The 15,983-nt window shown below is 36.9% G+C and overlaps 1 protein-coding gene across 6 annotated transcripts in view; it reads left to right on the forward strand.

Annotated features, from left to right (window-relative positions):
- Window positions 1–2,089: 2,089 nt before the first annotated feature.
- MTMR2 (myotubularin related protein 2) overlaps window positions 2,090–15,983 on the forward strand; it is a 96,301-nt gene continuing 82,407 nt past the window's right edge. The window contains exons 1-3 of one of the 6 annotated variants that reach the window (XM_088791499.1): window positions 3,262–3,362; window positions 11,694–11,732; window positions 12,667–12,737. Coding sequence is in view for 2 of the 6 variants with exons in the window: in XM_088791496.1 (XP_088647622.1) it covers window positions 2,850–3,362 (513 nt within the window). In the remaining 4 variants the exon portion in view is untranslated. Of the gene's footprint in view, window positions 3,363–11,693; window positions 11,733–12,666; window positions 12,738–15,983 lie in introns of all 6 variants that reach the window. The other 5 variants (XM_088791500.1, XM_088791501.1, XM_088791498.1 and 2 more) reach the window with 5 other exon arrangements.

Raw genomic sequence — 15,983 nt, forward strand, 5'->3', positions numbered from 1 at the left:
TGAATGGCACCCTCCACAACTAAGATTGAAAGGACAACAACTTGACTTGGAAAAAAGGCCTGGAAGTACACACTGTTCCCCAATAAAGTCCTGTTCCCCTTCCCCCCCACCAAAAAAAATACAGAATGTGAAAAATATTCCTCACATACATTTAAAAAAAAAAAAAAAAGCAGAAGTATCCTTCTACTTGTTCATTCATAACCCACCATTTACCATCTCAAAAGAGGTTTATTTCCATATTCTAATTAGATCATCTAATAAGATGCCCCAACCAGTGCCTATACACGAATTGTTTCCTTGACCATGATGAGATGAGGACAGAATAGAGAATACACGTTTGAAACTTTCATGCAACTTTTACAGAATGTTTTTGTCTGTTAAATATAAGAAAAAAAATTTGGCCTTTTATTTTGCATGCCTTGGTTTTTCTTAAACTTCATTTTCCAAGTCGTTAATTTTTCTTATATTAAAAAAAACCACATTGGTAGGTGATGGTTTGGAAATTAAAAACAAAACACTAGTTCTTCCCATACATAATTTGAGAAACACTGGTCTAGATTTCAAGTAAGAAAAATAACTTTGGGAAGTTCTCAAGTTAACCATTCAATAGGTGAGATAAGGAACTGTAATTTGATTACAGCAATAGTTCCTGAATGACCTGGATAGGCTAAAATGTTCTTTTAAAAGATGAGAAAACCGAGGCACAAAAAGTCCTAATCAAGTTGATTTCTCTTGGAGACAGATATATATATATATATATATATATATATTGCATAGCAGCCAGCATGTCAGAAAACAAATTCAGCACTACTTGAACTTTCAGCTGAGATTCAAGTATTCTTTCTTGTTCAATCTAAGAAGTTGCTTTCTTACCATTTAGTTTAGAAGTAGTAAGTTCAGAGAAGAACAAATAATAATAGTAACGAACCCATTTACTGAAAGCCTACTGTGCAACCAACTCTGTATAGTGAAAAACAACCCACTATGTATTTTTATTTCCATTTTAGAGATGAGAAAACTGAGTCTGGAGAAGCAACTTATTAAAAAATCATAGACAAGTAAGTAACCAAAGCAGGAGTGCAATTCAGATTTGTCTGATTCAAAAGTCTCTACACTTAATGTTATTGTTCTTTTATTAATTTGAAGATAGACATATACACAAATTACTACATCATTAGGCAGATGGTTTCAAGTGCTCTATTAATACAGTGCTAGAAATGAACTGGGTAGTAGGGAGTACATGGGTCTCCCATTCAAGGGATTTATCAGTCTTCACCAAGTTAGTTTCGAAAATCTGTCAAAGCACCAAGTGACAGTGAGTCAGCATTTTGGAAGGCAGGTAGGGATGGGGAAGCAATAAGCAAATTCTTTTATGAATCACTGTAGATGTTTATGCTGGTTAAGTGTTTCTGATTATATACTTGCTGTCTTTGCCTATTAGAGGAGAAGAGTACAGTTAAGGTCTCTTTAAAAATTGTAGAAATAAAAAACATTGGTTGCCATCCTGTTCTTGCCAAGCTGAAGAATAGAACAGAAAGGCTAAGCCTTTTGTGCTTAAATACATATTAAGTCATTTTAATAGGTTCTCTAGCTTATCTTGAACACAATGAGACTCGGTCGTTCTTTTGGGGAGTATACTTTCAAGTTAGTATTTCATTGGCCAAATACTTTAAGATTTTCTTAAAAACATCAGTTGTCAGTATAAATTAAATCTAGTTTAAATCAACACAATTCTATTTATCCTAGTAAGGGTTTTATTTTTTTTAAATATTTTTTTACAGAAATAATTTTTGTACATTTATAAATCTTACATGAGGTGATTTGAATTTAGTCTCAATCAGAAAAATTCCTTTATGGTATCCTCTCTACATCCTTCCTGTGTCCTCTGTAACAGAAAATTACCAGCAGAAGCATTTCCCCTTCACCCAGTTCCTGTTCTCTTATCACAATTCCATCCTTTCCCCTCCCTTCCTGCTGTACAGGGGAATTTGAGAGGGCAGGGATAAAGTGCTAAAAGTTTGCCCTCTATCCAACACCACCACATCTAATAGTGTATGTGTCTAATCCTTTTGCATATTTACCAGTTCCCTCCCCGTTTCCTCTTCCACACCTCTGTGTGTACAATGGGTTAATGCCAAAGTGCTTTCCTCCTACAGACGCTGGCAGACTGTGCAAACTTCAATCCAAGTGACAGCACTGAACATTTCAGCTTCTTTTCTCGTGCCCTTTGTACAATGCTGAGCCACGGGTGGAATGGGAATAGAATGATGAACACTATTTATTTTTTCCTGTTTGTCCTACACTTTCCCCATTACCGTTCCCATACCCATCTCTTCTGACTTCCTTGCCACCCTTCCTCTATCGTCCCCTCCTACAGGTACTCCTGTTGAAGTTGGGTTAGAAATTGTTTATCTACTTTAGTCCATTCCATCCTAGCAACCCTTGTGAAGTGGGTGGTAATCCTAACAGCTAACATTTCAGTGCTTACTATGTGCCAAGCATTGTTTTAACCATTTTACATGTACTAACCCATGTAATCTGTGAAGCTATTGTTCTTTTTATTTTACAGAAAAAGAAGCTGATGTTCAATGCCGTGGGTTACAACGCAAGAAACTGGCAGAGGCAGGATTTGAATGCATGCCTGACTGGCTCTAAAGCAGCCTTTAATCATTATTTAATTACTTACTCATTATTTCCAGCCACCAATCTGGTGAGCATTTTGCCATCTCATGGCTCCTATCCTCGTCCTTTACCTGCTTTTACTTCTCTTCCTCCCTTTCTAAGCTCCGCTCCCCCTCCCACGTCTTGTCTGCCCTTCATCTACCGTTCGCCCACATTTCTTTATTAGGATGTCCTCCCTCTCACTTTCCTTGACCTTCACATTCCTGTCTCAATTAGCACCGGACTTCAGATCCTTCTCGTTTCGTGAGCCCCTCGTAGCGAGTACTCCCTTACTCCTTATTTCCACAACTCCCCCTCCTTCCACAGGCTCTTCGTCCCTGCCGTCTCACCGGCCCGCTCACCCCGGTGCCCAGAGGCCGCGCGGGGACACCCGCCAGCGCCGCGCGCGGGGTCGGCGTCTGAGGGGCGCCGCGGGGTCCTCGGCTCCCCTGCAGCCCCCGGCGCGGTGCAGTCTGGGGGAACATGGCCGCTTCCGGTGTCGCTCTCGGGCCGGCGCTGGCCTGACTGCGGCCCCTGCCCGGCGTACTCCGCCCTCCGCTCCTCCCGCCCGGCAGCGCGGAGGTCGCTTCGGCCTTTTCCTCCCGCTGCCCCCGCCGCGCCATGGAGAAGAGCTCGAGCTGCGAGAGCCTCGACTCCCAGCCGGCGGCAGCACGGCCGCCCAGCGTGGATTCCCTGTCCAGGTAACCTGGACACCCAGGGCCCCGCCCAGCGCCCGAAGGGGATGCGAGGGGCCGGGACCCGCGCGATGCTGCCCCAAACTCGCGGACTCCGGTTCTCCGAGGCTGCGCCGGAATTCCTTCCCTGGGAGTTGGGATCCACTGCTTCCTCCCCGTCTGGGGCTGAGAGGCTGGGGCAAAGGAGGTGGAAACTTACTGCTTCTTCATCGCCTCTTCTACCTTTTGGACTGCGATCTAGTTTTATGCCCGGTTGATGTAGCCCCAGTTCATTACTGTCCTGATCTCTCATTTCCTCTCCAATCATTTTTTTAGACAGCCCTACCCCCTCTCCCATTTCCTCCCTCCCTTTCTCTCTATACGACTCTTTCCTCAACTATCCTCCAGTCTTTCTTCCGTTCGTGCTGATGTCTTTGGTTTTTGGATTCTTGCCCAAGCCTTTTCCTCTCTTTCATCACTTCTCTTCCTTATCTCTTTCACGATTTCCCCTACACTCTAACCCCCCAACTTTGCTTGAAAATGTAAACAAAAATGCCCACTGTGCTTCTCGTTGCTAAATCTTCCAGCTGAAAGTCATTATCTAGGAATCTAAGTAGTCCTCATCCCTGAGTGAATAGTTTTCTTCCTTCTTGGCTTACCGGTTCTGCAGGTTATTTCTCTTCTACCTGATGATTTTTTTTCCCCCTGTAATTTTGAGGACTTAGTATGCATCTTTGCAGAGAGTTGTTGTGAGTATTAACTGGACATGTTTTAGATGCAGTTTTTTCCTTTGGTTTTAACATAGTGATTTAAAATTTTGTGAAATAATAGGAGACCTGTATTTGTTATATAGCCACAATGAAATCAGGTTTTATTCCATTGAGAAATAGTCTAGTTGTTATTAGAGACTTATTAAACTGCTGTGTGAAAGCACACACAATTTTCATTTTTTCCCCTGAGTAAATTGAAGTTGCAATGCCTCCTTTGATTCATTTTGGACTCCGCTAAATATGAGTGATACTACCTTTTTTTTTTTCTATTGCTGTTCAGGACCTCATACGGAAATCATTAGCTGATGCCAGTATTCTAAATTAGATTCCATTCCTGTATACACCTGCCCATCCGTTTTTCGGAGTCTTTAACAAGCACAGTATAATCGTTGGTTTAATTGTCTTCTCTAACAGGCTATAAGCTACTTAAGGACAAGGACCATATCTTACTCAGCTTCATAGCTCCCAGCAGTTAACAGAGAGACCCTTCACGTCAGAGGTGCTTAAAAAATGTTTTGTTTTGTTTTGAATTTGTATATTGAATTGTCCAAGAGAAGAATTTTTCATTGTTCGATTATTGTGCTTTTGTTTCGGGTATTTTGTGAAATTTAGAAAGGTGAGGATTTACATACTCAGCTATAAAATCATTCAGAAAACAGATTGGAAAATTAGGATTTTATGGGAAAGTTACAAATGACAACTATGGTTCGGAATAGAATGTAAAGACAACCAGTGAGGCAACTGATGAGTAATCTCATCCAAGCCAGAAGATTTAGAACCACAGGAGGCAGCATAGTCTGTTAGAAAGAGGAAAGAACTGGAAGTCAGGAAAGTACAGGGCTCAGGTAGCTGCCGTGTTTCCCCCAAAATAAGACCGGGACTTATATTAACTTTTGCTTCAGAAGACGCATTAGGGCTTATGTTCAGGGGATGTCATCCTGAAAAATCATGCTAGGGCTTGCTTTCCGTTCTTGTTCCGGGAAACAAAGTATTTGTCCTGTTATCATGTAACCTTTCTAGTCCAGTTAAAATAAGGTGGTTGGTCTAGCAAACCTGTGAAGTCCTTTGGAACTCTAAAATTCTATCATTCTTTATTTTAATGATAATACCAAGATGAATGTGTTCTTATCAATTATTCTTATCATTCTTATCAATTACGAATGCATTCTTATCAAATATTCCCTTTACAAATAACCTTTGTTACAGATTTTTAAAATTACACTAAATAAATGTTTGTTATTGTAAATTATTGTACCTAATTGTGCCATTGAAGCACATTTATTTCCTAAAGATAAAAAAGCCCAGCAGTTGTAGTTAAAGTTTACATATCTCTTTTAACTTCTTAATAAAAAATTATGTTACTGACATAAGAACTTGAGAAAATTAAGAACTCCTTGAAAAAATTTTGACTATAGTATGTTAGCCTCATCCTCGCTGAACAAAAATATAACTATGACTTTACTTTCCACAGAAGAATGCCAGTTTTCATTCCTCTCCTCTAGGAAGGTAGAAAAATAACATTTACTGAATGTTTACTGTGTAGAATTCACCCCTGCTAAATTCTTTGATGTTTTTTAGTTCATGAATCATTACATCTGTTGGTGGCACGCTCTTTAATCAACGGTATAGAATAGCTGCATTGTAGTAGATACTTGTCAGGAAGCTTGTATTTAAACTGAATCTAGGCTAACAATCACAGGTGATTTTAATACACAAGCAGGGTGGACAACCATGGTTATACGGTAATAGCTGTGTTAAGTGGCTATCCAGATTGTTTTTACTTCTGTTAGCCTATGATTAAGCAAAATATTGATGTTTGAACTATATTATTTCAACTTTTTGCAGAATTATTGCCTTAAATTGTAGTTTATGCTTTCTGTTTTATTCAGTTAGAAAATTTTTAATTTCACATTTTTAGTTAAGAAATTGCCTTTTGAATTTGTTTTGATGTCTCCTGCAAAATAATAGTTAATGATACTGTTCAATGTGTTACAGATTACCTTTTTTTTTAATTAAAGTTTATTGGGGTGATAATTGTTAGTAAAGTTACATAGATTTCAGGTGTACAATTCTGTATCACATCATCTATAAATCACATTGTGTGTTCACCACCCCAGATTATCTTTTACACACTAGATTTACATAAATTTCTGCTGAGTTTAGCTCCAAGGAAAATTGTTTATGCGAAAAATTATGGATGTTTCCTATTTGTTTGAAAATGGAAACTGTGTACCTGCATCTTTCCTTCAGTTTAGCAAAAAGACGTCAGTCAGATTTGTAACTGAAGTTTAATTTCTTCAAGTACTTCTATTAGATTAATTCAGTTTAAATACCATATTATGTTTAAATGTGTTAATTTGTAAGATGTTTTACACCCTTCTGGGATGTATATAAATCTGAAAAATAATACAGTAACTCATCTGGTTGCCCATTGTTTTATGTTTTTGTTCTTTTAAATGACACACTTCATTGAAGTTGGATGACTGGCTGTTATGGGCTCTGTAGTTCACACTAAACGTTATATTGAATCTTGATGTATATAGTCATCTCGGACTTGCTTTTGCCTCTAGCTTTGCTTTCTAGGTCATCACAGGCCAGTTGCCTTTGGTCACAAAAGAACAATTTCATCCTTTATGTGATATCCAGATAGCAGTTTCCTAATCAGCTATATTTACGTCATCTTGCATCCGTAAAAAGAAAGTAATTTTCTTTGGTGAGTCCTGCTTGGTATTGCCCTGCTTCAGTGAGCTGTTCTGCAGCTCTTGCCCTGCTGTTTTTATTGTCCATTTTTCAACATGTCCAGCCCCACCGAGAGAGTTGTGAAAAAATTGATTTCAGCACAATGGTAACCTGGCTGTATTCCATAATTTTATTCCTGTTGGTCTGTCTCTGATTCTTGACATATCAAGTATGACTTACGCAGGATATAGATATTATAATACTGTAGGCTATATGTGATAGCTGTGGTAGGCCTGAGCCTCAGAATTGTTTACGTTACATAGCAGAATTGGACACTATATATTGGTATTCTGCTTTCTTAGTCTGGTACATTTTTCAGTTTGTACACTTATAAAATGTACTGCTTGAGTGGATTTCTTTGATTACTTCTTGCTATGCATTATCAGATGCTAATACAGCTGATTCTTGAACGACTGTGTGGGTCCACGTATATGTGGAATTTTTTCAATAAATACCTTGATTGTTTTTGATCTGTAGTTGGGAGTCCACGGATGCGGAGAACTGACTGTATGCATTGATCTACACCATTTTATATGGGGGACTTGAGCATCTGTGGATTCTGATATCCACCAGGGTTTCTGGAACCAATCTTCCACAGATACTGACGGACAACTCCGTTTTTGGGGAGTCAAAGGTTATTTGCAGATTTTTGATTGCATGAGTGTTGGTGCTCTAACATCCGCATTGTTTAAGGGTCAACTGTATATCTAATGCCAAATAGCTGCTCAGTGAACATTTGAATAAAAAAACGTTGACTAAATGTTCACTACTTTTCTTATTTGTTTCCACTCAAAAGATTGAAAAGGGTTTCCTTCTGTTGAATTTGTCCTGTAAACTTCAGGTTCAAGCTGGTTATTGTTGCATAAAGCCTCTTGATACCCTGAGCTGATTTTATTGGCTGCATGTATCTAGTCCTATATATCTTCATGATACTATGTTTCCTTAGCCTACCTGCTTTTTCATCTGCTACTCTTGATTATTTTGTTCTCTTTCTCTAATTTGTCATTCATTTTTATTTGATGTATTTCTTTCATCCTTTATATATCCGCTTGCTGTAGTTATGCTTGCACCACTTGTTTGTCTCAGATTATTTTGGTTTATCAGTTGATTTCTAGTTTATAAATTCATTAGCATTTATTTACATTTACATATTATTTTCATATTTACATTTAACTTAGATAAGAAATATCAAAGGGGAGATACACATAATATCCTAAAAAGGACATTTTTAAATGGCATGTCTTCCTTAAAATTATCATCATTTGAAAACAGCAAATCCTGGATTTCTGTTACCATGAAATCCAGGATTTGCTGTTTCCATGAATTTTGGTATTATTTATAGCCTGAAGAGGTAGAATAGATTTTAAGATGTCTAAAACATTTGGTTGTAAGGTCTCATCTCTAGTTTCAGCTTCAAGGTCACTTAGAGATCTGTTGGTAGGAAATGTGCTTTTGGGTTGTTTTTCCAGTAGCAGTGATGGATTTGTGTCCAATCACACATTCTTACATTTCCCTTGTGACTCTTGGCATGTCTTCTGAGGCAGCTGACCGAGATTAGTGGTAGAAACCATAGCTACAGAACAAAATGAAGCTAACAGGTTGAGCTTCCAACCTTGGCCTTATTAATAAACACCTTGCGTCAGACACTGAACAGATCGGTAGCCTAACAATTACTTACTTGGATTTCGTTATTCCAGGGCTCTCAAAGAACTTTAAAGTTTTGTAAGATAAGATCCAATATTACTTTGAACTAATAAGTAATTGTGGTGTAGATTATTTGAAAGAACATTTAAAGAGATTAGTTACTAATCAGAAGTATACAAGTAAATATTGAAGCTGAGATTGGGTTTCAGATGTATTTTCTTCTTCTCTCCTTATGCTGTCATCAGTAGTCTTCTATTAATGTAGAGCAGTAGTTCCCAGACCAGTAACATCAGCATCCCTTGGGAATTTGTTAAAAATAAAGATGCCCTGGTCCGACCTCAGATCTAACTGAATCAACACGTTTGGGGGTGGAGCCCCCAGTTTGTGTTTTAGCAGGCCCTCCAGGTGACCCTGATCCATGCTACAGTTTGAGAACCACTGCCTTAGATCTTTTACTAGTTGTTGCCTAGTAACTCCATCAATATTAGTTGAAATGGACTAAGCTAAGGTCTGTGTTAGAGCTGCTGTTAGTATAAGCCTATTACTTGAGAGCATTTTTGTTAAAATATTGACTGAAGTAGTGGAAGGTGAAAGTTATCTCTTGTGTCTGATTTTTAGGAAATTTCCTGAGATCTGTTCTTCTCAGCCATGAGTAACACAAATGAAGAATAAATGTTTTAGGCTATTTAAAAAAAAAAAATCATTAGGTGGGATACATTAGTGGTAACATGCATTTTTAAAAAGTGTTATAAAGAAGTAATTCAGGCTATAAAGCCTGGATTATGCCCAAGGGAAGGAAATAACCCAGATACAGATGTCCAGAAAGTAGTAAGTTTGTTTTGGAAACCTGCCAGCTTAGGGCTATTGTGTTCAGAATCACCATGGCCAAGGTTGCTTGTGATTCAGGAGCTAGCTGGTCAGTGGAAATTCTCTAGATTTTAGTATAGGATGTTTTCTCCTTTTAAGGAAATTAGTTTTGAGTAGATAAAGCATTTGCTATCTTTGTGCCTGTTGTATTCTTTAGTTAAATCACTGGATAGGATTAAAAACTATTGAGGGATGATAGTCAAGGATTGGCAGTGATTTTAAAAGCCTGCTTTCCACAGGGAGTCAGGTTAAAAATGGAACTACAAAAAAAAGAGAAAAGATTGGTGCAAGGCTATTAAAGGAACTAGAGAAGATTCCCTCTTAATGAAAATAATAACTTCAATTCCCTTTCCTGTAACTTTATTACACAGAACTAATTGTGCTTATCCCTCTTAATGTGTTTCTATATATGTACCCACATTGTCATCACTATAGACCTCTAATGAGCAAGCTTCATAATTCTTCCCCTGCTTAAGTACAACGTACCCACGGCAGTAATCACTGATGAATTTTCATTCTTTTAAAAACTCATACTGGATGTGATTAACTCTTGAGTTCATTAAATACTCTTTAGTCTATATTAAATAAGGGCTGATGCTATGTTTTCAATACAATAAAAATTAACTTTTAAAATATGTTTTAATCTGTAGACTTCCAAAAACGTAAATACTGATACTTGGAGAACTCTCCTTTCTTCTTTATTTTACTTTTTTAAATTAGAGTTTAGGTTTAGCAGATTATACCGTGTTTCCCCAAAAATAAGACCCGGTCTTCTATTAATTTTTGCTCCACATTAGGGCATATTTTTCAGGGGATGTCTTGTTTTTTTCATGTACAACAATCTACATTTATTCAAGTACAGTTATGTCATCTTCTTCTGCAACATAGTCATTACGTACTAAATGCGTCCATCTGGCTGACCATCTTAACTGGGACTTATTTTTGAGGAAGGTCTTATTTTCGGAGAAACATGGTAACAGAAAATCCAGGTTAACTGTGGCTTAAAATAGAGATCATTTTATTTTATTTTTCATGCATAAAATTCCCCAAATAGTCAATATTGATTTGATACAGTGGATCTGAAGTATCAAGGACACAGACTCTTTCTAACTTAATGTATCTTACCTTACATTCCAATGTTACCTCATGAACCAAAATTGCTGTTGGAGCTCCAACCATTGCATCTTCATTCTAGTCAAAAGGAAGGAGGAAGGGAAGAAGAAAGTCATGTTTTCTCTCTTTAAAGGATACTTTGTTGAAGTCTGGTGTAGTCTTTGGCCAGAACATGGTCCCATGGCCATACCTAGCCACAAAGGAGGCCCTGTAGGACATGTAGTCTCTTCTGGAATGCCATGTGCTGAGTTAAGAGTTGGAAGTTCTGTGTCTAAGAAATAGGAGAGACTGGGTATTGGAGATAATCAGCAACTTCTCCCATGGCATACAAATGAGTCATTTTGAAGCAAGGAAGACATTTTCCAGTTGAAGTCTACCATACTTCACTTAATGCCAGAGACATTCTTAGACTTGCAAATGCAATAACCAAAATAGAAAATAAATTGAAAGAGAGAAATGCTATATTATAGCAGACCAAAAAAGAATCGTATTTTGGAACACTCAAAACTCTGAGTGTTTTAACTTTTTACCTTTCTTTTTTTTTAATATTATCTTGGACCAAATTTTTCTGATCCTAATCTTGGATACATAAATTAAAAGGAACACATGTGTTAACGACTAGATCTATTCCTAGAACACGTATTAATTGCTAGATTAATTAGGTGAAAGGCAAGTAGAAATCAAATGAAGAATGAGCAACCAGGCTATTTCCTTTTTTATTTCACCTGAAGAGACCAAGGAATGGCATGGTAGGTAGAGTGGTGGTGATGAGAATGATGGCTTACATTGCTTACTCCTCTGCGGTTTGGTGTTCGTTTCCAGGCCATGTATCCATGTGTTTTATTTCCCCCAAGGATATTGCATCAGGTTCTACTTAAGTATTTTCTCTAATTTTAATTATAAAGGTTTGGTCTTCAGAAGGGAAATAAAGCTGGTCATTTTGGACCATGTTCATTAGCTTTTGCCAATATTTTGTGTTCGTTTCTATATCTTTGACCTAAACATTTGATTGAAAATTCAGAGAAATCAGTGTTTCATGCATTTTTGTGTCACCTAACAGACATATTAATATTTTAAGCATGTAGTGTCAAACCTGAGGCGTTTAATCATTTGGGAGTGAGTAGAAGAGGGTAGAGAAGTGTCTGCATCAGTACAGCATCATTCATCAGGCTCAGAGGGTTTGACAGGCATGAGTCACAAATATATACATCTCCTTTCTTCACAGAATTGCCTTCCTGATAACTGCAAGTGAGCAGTTGTTCAGGTAAGACTTTGTCAGGCGCTTGTACATTATTAGCAAACGGGTAACAACTTGGGCTGATGATAGGCTAGTGATCACAAGCCTTGATTTTCTTGAGCTGAGCCCAGATGCGTCTAGCACACTTCAAAAACAAGATTTTATATGATACAAAGGTCCTGTTACTGGTATTGGATAATATTCTTCAATTATGACCAAAGGCAATACCTAAAAATATAAACACCCGAGATAAGCTTTACTTTTCAAGTAGTACACAGTTGTAATTAATTAATAGTATTAATATTAATAGTCACAATAATAATAGAAATAATAGCTCTTAATATTTATTGAGTGCTTGCTATATGCTGGGCATAGTGCTGAATCCCGTAATATGCATTTTCTTATCTGATCCTCATAACTGTATAAAATAAACTATTATTGTTTCCATTTCACAGATGAGAAAACTGAAGATTAGGGTGTGCGGTTTAACATTTGAACCCAAGTCTGTTTAACTCCAGGGTCTCTGTGCTTTAGAGAACTGATCATACCTGAAGATCTGGTGCCCCAGGTCCAGGCCAGTACTTGGCAGAGGGCAGTCCCAGGGCAGGTTGATTGGGAGTGACAAGGAAATGAGTTTCCTTGACCGCTGCACTGCTGAGGGGAGAAGAATAAGGTACCCAAAACATTAGTGAGTTCAGAGTGGCCACATTGGAGAGAATTTTCTGTAACTTTGAATGCTTTTTTCTTCCCACAGAAAATAGGCTGATTTTTTTTCTTTGCTTGATGATTAAGAGGATAGTTTCAGATTTTCATTCAAAAGAAGCAAGTAAACGTGATGTCAAAGTCTCCTCCCACCCCTACCCTCCCTTCCCTACAGGATTTGCAGAGTAATTTTGAATACTTTATTATAGGGTTCCTTAAATATCTGAATTCCCCTAAGTTCCTTTGTGTTTGTTTACAGTTAATGTGTTAAGAGCCATTGACATTTGAAGATCATCAGAAGTGAAGATAAAACATCTCAAATATTATAATGTAAGTGAATGGGAAAATGGAAATAAAAAATGGACAAAGGTTAATATTGACAACAGTATTTCTGGAATCCATTATTACCCCAAATGAAATTTATGCACATGAGTAACCAGTTTAACTTCAAACTTTAGTCCCAATTCTAAGTCCCAGTCCTTAAAATTCTGTGTTGTTTTCTACCTGGGAAAGCAGTGACTAAGTTTTAGTCATCGGTAATTTTTCCATTAGAATTCTTTGGCTTTTGTGTACTGTTATTTTCCTTTTCCTCTTTAGTACTTTGCAGTTTGACAAGGGCTTATGCTGTATTTAAAATTGTATGTGTATAAAAAAAAAATATGTGTGTAGAGACAGGTCCTTGCTTTCCAGCTGCTGAGGTATGTTTTACCCAGTTTTAATTTTATTACTATTTTTTTGTATGTTTCTTAGTCAAAAATATGGCCAGTTAGCTACCTGGCCTCCTCCCTTCCTTCCCTTCTTTTATTATCCCTTCCTTCCTTCCTTCTTTCCGTCTCTTTCTTCCTCTCTGCAAATATTTGTTTAGCATCTACTATGTCTGCACATTATTCTAGACCTAGAATTCCTCAGACCTTGGCGCTAAAACAAATCATGTTATCTTTTCATATAGTTAAGGGCACTAGAGATCATTTAATGTGACTAGGACTTGTATTGTCCTCAAATGTGGCTGGGGATCACCTGCACATTTTAGTCACCTGTGGTGCTTTGTGAACATTCAGCTTCCTAGGTTCCAGCCCAGACATTTCTGAATCACTGAGCGTGGGTTCAAAAACCTTCACTTAAAATGAAAACCACTGATCCAGATACTTTTGAATTCTAGTCCAACTCTGTAAGTTTGTAGATGGGGGAACAGACCTAGAGAAGTTTAATATTATAACTTACCCAAAGGCACAATAAATGTTAGGCCAGGAAAGGTTGGTATTGTCTCTTCCAAAGTCACAGAGCTATTTAGTGCTAGAAGTGATCCCCGCACACCCAGTTCTAGATTTCACTAAGTCACATAGTCGTTTTTGTTGGGCCTGACAGCTTCACTGTGTACATATAAAATCATAACTAATCTACCACTGTTCCTCCCTCCCCAAAAAAGAAAAGTAACAAAAAGCACATACTGGTTATGTGCATGAAAAACATGGACTGTTTCTTCATCTTTAGTCAAATATGTAACTGATTCTGATTTTGAAATCATTGGGTGGAAAATAAAACACCTGGTAGTCCAGGGAGAGGAAAAACACCTTTTCTTTTTCCCTATGGCATTATCTGTACTTGGCCTTTATGTTTTATGCTTCTGAGAAGGAGGGATCTGATAACATTTTTTGAATGATGGTAGCCTGCATAGTGCTTTGCAAATAGATGCTCGGTAGACTGTGGTATGAACAGTATGTAGTATGAAAACATAGGTAGTATGAAAAATCCTTTTTTTCCTTTGGATTCTATAAGATAGTATTAGGAGTGATTTTATTTGCTTGGTATAGAATCTGATGCTTTATATACCAAGCCAGAGACCTTAAATCATTGAAGTTATTGTATATTTTTAATATGACACTGTTGTGGTTTATATTCACAATATTTCTGAGGGACTGAAATATTCTAAAGTATTTTCTGAACTGTAAGAGTCTGAATTACATTTGGAAGGTCAAAAAAAGGTGTGAATTGATTTTGGTATCATGTATATTTTATATTGTATTGTGTATAGTGTATTGATAGTTATTGAATTGTAACTTTACATTAGTAAATGTAGTTATCCAATTTTTTTTAAATATTCTATAATTCTGAAGTTTACTAGTGAGTGTAACTATAAAATGCAATTACCCAATTTTGTAGCTATTTTGGGATATGTCTTAATTGTAAGATTTTTAAAAAGTGACATTTTAAAAATCACTCATTTCTAATAAGTTTATTATATTTTGTAATTATAAATTTTCTATCCGTTAATTTTTTTAAAAATAATTTTCGTAACCACAGACTCAAAATCCTAAATATAATAGATCTAAAAAGGAACCTTATCTTTAGGTGTCTAATTCCTTCAGTTTTTATGTTGAGCACTAAAGTTAGGTGCTTGCCTAGGAGTGGAAGGTTTATGAATATTAAAATATAGTTGTGAACAATAACATTTATTGTTTTTCTATAATGATAGTGTAGAATGCTTTGAAAATTGTAGTGTCACAGAAATATAATGTGTTATGATTACTGCTGTGGGTTTGTGATTTAATTGAAAATGTTTATTATTGTTTAATTTAAAATCGGAAAGAAAAAGCATATGCTTGTCACTTGGTTTGTTCTCTTATTTCTAGTGACTGAGATTTTACTGAGTCTCCTTTAAGCACATGGTACTAGAATAGATACTTTGCAGGTTGCCAAAAGTTCTCTCACTGTGCTAATCCAATCCAGATTGTCCCTAACATACTCTGAATTACACAAAATACTCAGGATGATACTTCTATATTGGAAGCGTTCTGTCAGCAGTTTTCTAAGAAAAAAATGATTAATGAATGAATAAATGAATGTATTATTTGTCAATGTAATCTAATAGTAAACACATTTTAGTGTAGTTTTTATATAGTTACAAAGCTGTTTCACCTCCATCATCTCAGTTATTGCTCATAACAGCCCTGTGAGATAGGTCCTCAGTGGACAGTTGAGTAACTGAAGCTCAGAGAAGTGACACGATTGGCCAGTGTCCCCTGCTCGAGGGGGTGGAACTGGAACTTGGACTAAATGCCGTGCTGTTTCCACTGCTCAACATAAATTATAACATGGAAGTTTTGAAGCTTCATAGGGTATATTTTGCTATTTCAAAGGAATTCTAAATATTGGAAAATTGATGACAGGTTCATTTTGTTCAGCCAGGCTAATTATTCAGTGCATACTTCTTTTTAGAAGTCTGATGATTTTTGCTACTCTAAAAATACTTACAAGAGATGCAGATATCTTTTAGATAAAAGACTCATTCTCAGCATGACTACCAGTGTGTGCTGCCTAAAATTATTTGAGTATTTAAATGTTTAAAAGAGTATTGATTATAGTCTTTAGAAGTACACGGTCTGTAGAACTATATAAACTCAGAAAATATATAATACTGTGTGATATGATACAGCACAGTGTAGTGAAAAGTCTTGATTCTTTCTTACCCTGTTTCCCAGAGAATAAGACCTAATTGACCCATCAGCTCTAATGCGTCTTTTGGAGCAAAAATTAATATAAGACCCAGTATTATATTATATTAGACCTGGTATTACA

The sequence above is a fragment of the Rhinolophus sinicus genome, chromosome 14, assembly GCF_057876585.1.
Source record: "Rhinolophus sinicus isolate RSI-liver-muscle chromosome 14, RSI-T2T, whole genome shotgun sequence".
Lineage (NCBI taxonomy): Eukaryota > Metazoa > Chordata > Mammalia > Chiroptera > Rhinolophidae > Rhinolophus > Rhinolophus sinicus.